The 7,013-nt window shown below is 40.4% G+C and overlaps 1 protein-coding gene across 6 annotated transcripts in view; it reads left to right on the top strand.

Annotated features, from left to right (window-relative positions):
• PDHX (pyruvate dehydrogenase complex component X) overlaps positions 1-7,013 on the top strand; it is a 36,678-nt gene that overhangs the window by 287 nt on the left and 29,378 nt on the right. Inside the window, exons 1-2 of one of the 6 annotated variants that reach the window (XM_017809529.1) lie at positions 52-202; positions 6,633-6,716. In XM_017809529.1, coding sequence (XP_017665018.1) covers positions 67-202; positions 6,633-6,716 — 220 coding nt within the window. In that variant the 5' untranslated portion in view covers positions 52-66. Of the gene's footprint in view, positions 1-51; positions 203-489; positions 512-822; positions 923-1,125; positions 1,184-6,456; positions 6,482-6,632; positions 6,717-7,013 lie in introns of those variants that run through there. The other 5 variants (XM_017809565.1, XM_017809554.1, XM_017809548.1 and 2 more) reach the window with 5 other exon arrangements.

The following is a 7,013-nucleotide window of genomic DNA, read 5'->3' as shown; positions in this document are numbered from 1 at the left end:
CGCGGGCGGGACGGGTTCTTTCTGCTCAGGCAGGGAGAGGGGCAGCCCCGGGGCGGGAGCGGAAAGATGGCGGCGTCCCTGCGGCTGAGCGGGGAGCGGGCGCTGAGGCTGCTCCGGGCCGGGCGGGCGGCGCTGGGCGCGGGGCTCCCCGTCGCCGGACGAGCGGGATGGAGGCACCTGCACGGCACCCGGGAGCTGCTGGGTGAGTGACAGGCCGCCGTGATGGCTGCTCTGCTGCGGATGTGCCTGCGGCGACCTGCGGCGGGGAGTGAGGAGTGAGGGCGGGTTGTTGCGGTGGATTGACCTTGGCTGGGTGTTTGGCACCCACCGCAGCCGCGCTGTTACTGCCTCCGCATCTGGACGGGGGAGAGAGGGTATGAGAGAAGGTTCATGCGTTGAGATAAGGGCAATGGGAGGTCACTCAGCCACTGCTGTCGTGTGCAGAACAGACACGACTCGGGGATAGTAATTGGATTTATTACCAGTCGAAATCAGAGCAGGATAATGGAAAGTAAAGCAAATCTTAAAAACACTTTTCTTCTAGCACTCCCTCCCACCCCCAGCGGTGCAGGAAGACGGGAATGGGGGTTACGGTCAGTCCATCCCGGTTTGTTCTGGCGCTGCTCCGGTAGAGGAGTCGGAGTCGTTCCCCTGCTCCAGCCTGGGGTCCCTCCCACGGGAGGCAGGTCGTCCTGAACTGGGCAAGAAGTGAAGGCTGTGCGAGGGCAGGGAGCTATGAATGCCCGGTGTTGCCCGGTGGGTGTTGGGGTGAGAGGCCGCTGGTGCTGGGCGGAAACTGAGCAGCAGTGATGGGGAGGTGGATGAGCTGGGTTTGTTTGGCAGGGTGCTCTTTGCTTTGGTCTCCCGCGGCACTGCAAGTGCATTAGGATGCGTATGGGCTGCAAGGAGAAATTGCAGAGAGGTGAGAATTAGGAAAGGTAAAAACACCTGAAGGAGTTGGAATGTAGAGAGGAAAATGGAGTGATGGGAGATTAGGCCTTCAAATATGAAAATGTTCTCTTGTGGATAAGAAGAAAAGTTCTCATGGAAAATAGGGGAGTGTTTTCTAGGTGTTAAGTATAGCTAAGCACTGAAAAAAAGAAACTTTTTAATTGGTTTAATTGGTGGTTTTTTGGGTCCATGTTTGGAGATTCCACCACACTTCTGTCCTCTTACTCTTCAGGTAATGTTTCAACTAATTAGAGAAGGGCATAGAATGTGTATTTTATGTAATTTTTTTCCTTTTTTAATTTTTTTATTTAACAGAGAAGTGGAGTTTGTATTTATTAATTGCATGTCTAGCATACACTTCCACATAGGAATCAAGGTGTGAGGTTATGACAATAACTTTTCAAGATGCATTTTTCAGCAGTTTTGTTGCAGAATTATCAGGCAGATCATCTATTGACCTTCCATATTTTCCTCTGTCTCTGAGAGATGTGGGAAGAGTTTTGGATGCTGAAATGAAATGTAATCTTTCCCTACTTGATCTGTAAGTTACAAGTTGTAAAACATTTAAATAATAACCAGGTGCATTGTTATGAGGTCCTGGTGTGATGCTGAGCATGAACTCTTTGGGTTTTAAGTGCACTTTTAAAGAAATAAGCTTGTGTAATAAAACTCAGTAGTAGTTCAGAGACTTTTTAATGACTGTGGTTTAGATCTCAGTATTCCCTTCTTTCCAGCACTCGTTACTTTTGCAGCTTTGCAGTATGAAAATCTTTTCCTTTTGCAAAACCTGCTGTGTGTGATATAGGGAAGTCTGTCCCTTTCTTGAAATGAGTGTTACTTATTTTCAAATTTTATTAGAAAAAATTTGCTTCTTTCTTCATATAATATGTTTGTCTTTTTACCCAATGCAGGATTACCTACCTTGAAATTAGTCTTGTTATTTAACTCTTTAGAGACCTCTTGTCTACAGTCCTTCCACGCAATCTTTGTGGTGACTGTATTTTGTATCTAGTTGGAGTTAAATTTCTAAATTTGGATATGGAAATGAGTGAAACCTTTTTTACTTCCTTACAGTAAGCTTTTGTGTTTTAAGGTGGATATATCACTCTTTGAACTCATTCAGTCTTTCCTCTCTGAACCCTTCTAATATTCCTTACAGCTTTTCAAGGTGGTGCATATCTTGGTGACATTGTCTTTCTTAAATGTTTATTGTGGCCTCTAAAATGAAAACAAAGACATGTTTTCTCTGGTAAACTACAGCTCTTCTGGACATAAAACTCACTCTTGGTTCCTAGTTTGAGAATTTAAAGTTAAGTCAGTTTTATTTTAGCATTAGTTTTATTTTTTATCTTTTCTATTTCTGAAAATGCCACCATTTGAAGTATTGGCTCATATGGATCTAGTTTGGTTGTGTTACTTTAGTTTTTTGTTTCTCTCTGTGTTTCTATCCTTGTCTATGGTGGTGGTAGAGGAAAAGTTGTCTTGCATAATTAAAACAATTAATTCAAAATGGAATTCCTAGTTTGTTGGTCATAGGGAAGGAAGAAAAATAGGAAATAGAAAAAATAGAATGACCTCTTTATGTCAGAGGTCTGTCAATTTTTTGTTTGTTTTTAATGTATCTTAGTCTTAGAATTGGTGTTAAGTTGAAGTAAATGTTTCAGTTATTGACTACAGAGTATGAATTAGGAAGTTATGAAATACCGCTCTGTGGGGCACATTAAAGCTTTTCTCTTCAGTTCACTGCAGGCTTTTTTGGTATCAGAATGCTGTGGTTGGTTCCATATCAAAAGGGGACAAGAAGAGGTAATAAAACTGTTACACTGAGTAAGTTTAAATACAAAATTCCCTGTCATTGGGATTCTTAGATTGTAGTTTATAGGAAATGATAGAGGTTTACTGGTCTGTTCTTCTCTTAAAGCCCTGCTCTTCTCACTGTTTGATATACAGCCTAAATATGCATTGAATCCCTTCATGGAGAAGGTGGAAAGCTGAGGAAGGATGAAGGAAAGAATTTTTTTGAGTTACCATTTTATTTGTTTGAATTCCCATTTGGTAGAGGTTTTGCAGTTTTTATGTAGTGTCAAGTGGGTTTATTCTGTGTGGCATGATTTTGTTTTAGTGGGACTATTAGTAATAAGTAGTTAAGTGCCTGGGAAGATTGTTAACTACTGTATTGGCTATTAAAGATGTAGTCAGAGACCTTCTAGGTCAGTTTGAGTTCTGCTTCTCCATTACAGTTACCAGTCCTGCTGTAGGGCACAATAGTAGAGAAAGTGGCAGTTTCTCATTTTCAGACTTGACACGTGCCTTAACTTTTTTTTTAATTCCCCCTTCTGCTTTGTATCCTTTTTTTTTTTTTTTGACTTTTTAATGGGTACTTGCTGCTGAATCTTCTCTCCTGACTTGATCAAAGGACCAGAATGGATTGTATGTTTTGTGGTAGTTGCTCATAACATTGAAGGGAAAATGTTGCAGTTGCACAAATTTATTGCTCAGTTTTGTATTTATGCCAAAGTACGAAGCATGTTCTGGGAAATGGATCAAGTGGCTCTTCGTGGAAGTGAAACATGTAAAGCACCATGTTTAAAAATTAATTTTTTCCTCATTAAAAATGTCGATTATTTTCACTTTTTTTTCTGGGAATTCTATCCACTAGTTCTCAGTAGTCCTAGATATTTGTGGGATATGACTTCAAAATAATGTTTTGATTGTCAAAGTTAGACTTGTTGAGTTAGACCAATGAAACTGAGAACACTTGTTTGCATCCTGTAATGTATTCTTTTTCTGCTTGCTGCTATCTGTTAATACTCTTTATAAATATGTATAGTGTAAAGCCTACTGTTAGCTTGTAATTTGTCAGTCATTTTTCAAATAGTACAAAACTATATTTGGAAAATGAACATAGATAGGCATTCACATACTTAATGTTAGTCCATTTTTTTGTGTAATAGTTCAAGATGAGAGGTTGCAAGAATAAACTTTTTAAAGAAAATCCTTGAAGGTAATTCATATGGGACTTGTCAGCATTACAAGGAACATTGTCTGGATAAATTTCTAAACATTGCAGTCTTGAGTAATATTAAACTGAAAAACATTTAAGTACCATGGTAAATCTGAGACAAAAAATATGTATATTTGCTCATGCAGTCTTCTGGGAACATCATCCATGCAACTGGGCTGATTTCCACAAAATACAAGTGTTTGGGGGAGCATGATCCTGATTGTGTTGCTGTCTGGGAGGGCTCTAGGGGGTAAATTACTCCCTTTCTGCTCTTGGTGCATTTTAAAATGTTGAGATCACTGATGGCTGCTTAGGTCATTAGGGGTTCACTACAGTGTTTCCATTTCACATTTTTTAAAAAATCACTGAAGGGTTTGCGTTGGAAGGTACCTTTAAAAGTCATCTAGTCCAACCCCCTGCAGTGAGCAGGGACATCTTCAGCTAGATTAGGTTGCTCAGAGCCCCATCCAACCTGGCCTTGAATATTTCCACTGTTGGGGCATCTGCCAACTCTCTGAGCAACCTGTTCTTGAGTTTCACCAAAAATCTTCCTTATATCTGGTCTAAGTCTGCCCTCTTTCAGTTTAAAACCATTACCCCTTGTCCTGTTGCTGTAGGCCCTATTAGAAGGTTTGTCTCCATCTTTCTTAGAAGCTCCCTTTAAGTATTAAAAGGCTGCAATAAGGTCTCCATGGAACCTTCTCTTCTCCGAACTGAACAACCCCAACTCTCTTGATGTTTCTTCATAGAAGAGGTGTTCCTTCGCTCATCATTTTTGTGGCATTCTTCTGGACCCCCTCCAACATATCCATGTCTTTTCTGTACTGAGGATTCGAGAGCTGGATGCAGTACACCAGGTGGGATCTCACCAGAGTAGAGCAGAGAGGCAGAATTACCTCCCTCGACCTGCTGGGCATGCTGCTTTTGATGCAGCCCAGGATATGGTTTGCCTTCTGGGCTGTGAGCCAGAAGACTGCCACATGACCACCTTTTCATCCACCAGGACCCCAAGAGGTAGTTTTCACTGATGTCCATTGGAGCATTGAGACATTGCCCACTACCCTCTGGATGTGACCATCCAACCAAATCCTCATCCACAGAACAGTCCACCCATCATATCCTTATTTCACCAGTTTAGAGAGAACAATGTTGGGGGGGACTATGTCAAAGGTCTTACAGAAGTCCAGAGAGATGATACTCATAGCCTTTCCCTTGTCCATTGATGTAGTCGCTCCATCACAGAAGGCCATTGTGTTGGTCAGGCAGGACTTGCCCTTGGTGAAGCTGTGCTGGCTGTCCCAAATCACCTCCCTGTCCTCCATGCACCTTAGCACAGCTTCTGGAAGAAAAAGCACAACGAAGAACTAGAAGAATTTTGAACTGTAAAGCAGATAATGAGTAAAAAAAAAATTAAAAAGGATTAATTTCGAAGTTTTTTTAGCTGTTTCTGCTTGACCTAAGCAATATAGCAACTGGGAGAAATGTGGTGTTGTTTCCTATTTAATGATAATAACCCTTGTTGATAGGTATTAGAGAAAAGGGAATATGAAGCAGAGTTGAACCTTGCTGTTGTATACAACGTACTTTCTATGTATCTGTTTCTGTTCTCTAACTAAATACAGATTCAGATGTAATAGTTTAAAAAAGAACCTCAAAAATGAGCCAGGTACTGGAAAACTGCTTTTACAAAGTTGTACCTAAAAAGATATTTTCTTTTGGCGTCAAAACTATTCTTGGAAGTTAGAAAGGTAGTATCCCTTGTGTTAATGTCAGACTACTGCTTTGGTGTAGCAGATCAAGTGACAAGAGATGTAATTTGCTACGAAGCCAAGGAATGTGCTGTATTCCTGAGCTCTGCCCTGGGAAGAATCCCACTAACATGGCAGGCAGGTTGCTGTTACACGGTGCTGTTTCTGTGCGTGGGTTTACTGAGCCAGCTCAGTCAGCTGGCAAAGTGCAGTGACCTGCCCGCTGACTGTGTCTGGTGCAGAGTGTTGCAGGGCCAAAGAGGTTATGTTGTTGTGTTGCTTAAATACATTGGACTCTTCAGATCTTTTTATTTGGCTTGTCAAAGGAAAAAAAGTCTAAGAATTTACCCGTTCTCTCCGTAGACACCCACCCGTGAGAAGAAACACTAATGAGAAATTTTTCCAGGTTTTTAACAGATGCATAAGATAAAATCACTGAAACTTGAAATTAGGCAATTTCTGCTAAGATATAGTTAACTAGTAAAAAGTATAAATAAACATTGGAAAATATCAATGAAGAAGGCAGATCATAAGTTCCTGAAGTACTAGGGTCACAAAGGATTTATTAATTTAAAAGATATGCTTTAATCGGGAAAAAATTCCACAACCTGGGTCAAGGAGGAGGAGGAGGATAGGAGAAAGAAAGATGTAGTGCTTGTGGTGGATTTTGATACAATCAGCAAAACTTCAGGTTTAGGAATTCAGAATTCTTGAATTTCCATTTCTTTTTGTAGTGTGCCTTGTTTTCCTTCGTGCTCCTTGGAGGGCATGCTTGTATGTAAGCTTAAAAAAAAGAGCATAATAGTGAATCTTTTGTTCTGTCTTTAAGATTCATGCAATTTTAATTTCATTTGTGTTAAGCAGTTAATTGAGAAAATAATTATACTGAAAAAGTATTTAGTCTGGATAACCATGTGCTTGTTTTGCAGGTACACCTGGTATTAAAATTCTTATGCCTGCACTTTCTCCTACAATGGAAGAAGGAAACATTGTGAAATGGTTAAAAAAGGAAGGTAAGACAGCATTTTCTATGGCCATGTTTCATAATTTTTTAGCTATGTAAATCTATTCTGTAAAAATAAGATTATTCTTTCTGGTTATGGATGAGTATTTTGAAGCAAAATGTTTGCTATATGGATGCTGTCATCTTGAACAATACCTGCTTTGAAATTGTTTCTGAAATGTTTTTCCTTAAGTTGCCTTCCAAAAGGTTGTATTGATCATATTTTTTAAAAGTTTCCCTTAGGATGTTCCATGCTGTGGGTGGGTGTGTTGTTTTTAATTCCCAGTTTTGTCATGCTGATCCGTAA

This window comes from Lepidothrix coronata, unplaced genomic scaffold (genome assembly GCF_001604755.1).
Source record: "Lepidothrix coronata isolate B3197 unplaced genomic scaffold, Lepidothrix_coronata-1.0 Scaffold1, whole genome shotgun sequence".
Classification (NCBI taxonomy): Eukaryota; Metazoa; Chordata; class Aves; order Passeriformes; family Pipridae; genus Lepidothrix; species Lepidothrix coronata.
The sequence above is the reverse complement of the archived record's forward strand: the minus strand, read 5'-3'. Positions and strand labels throughout refer to the sequence as shown.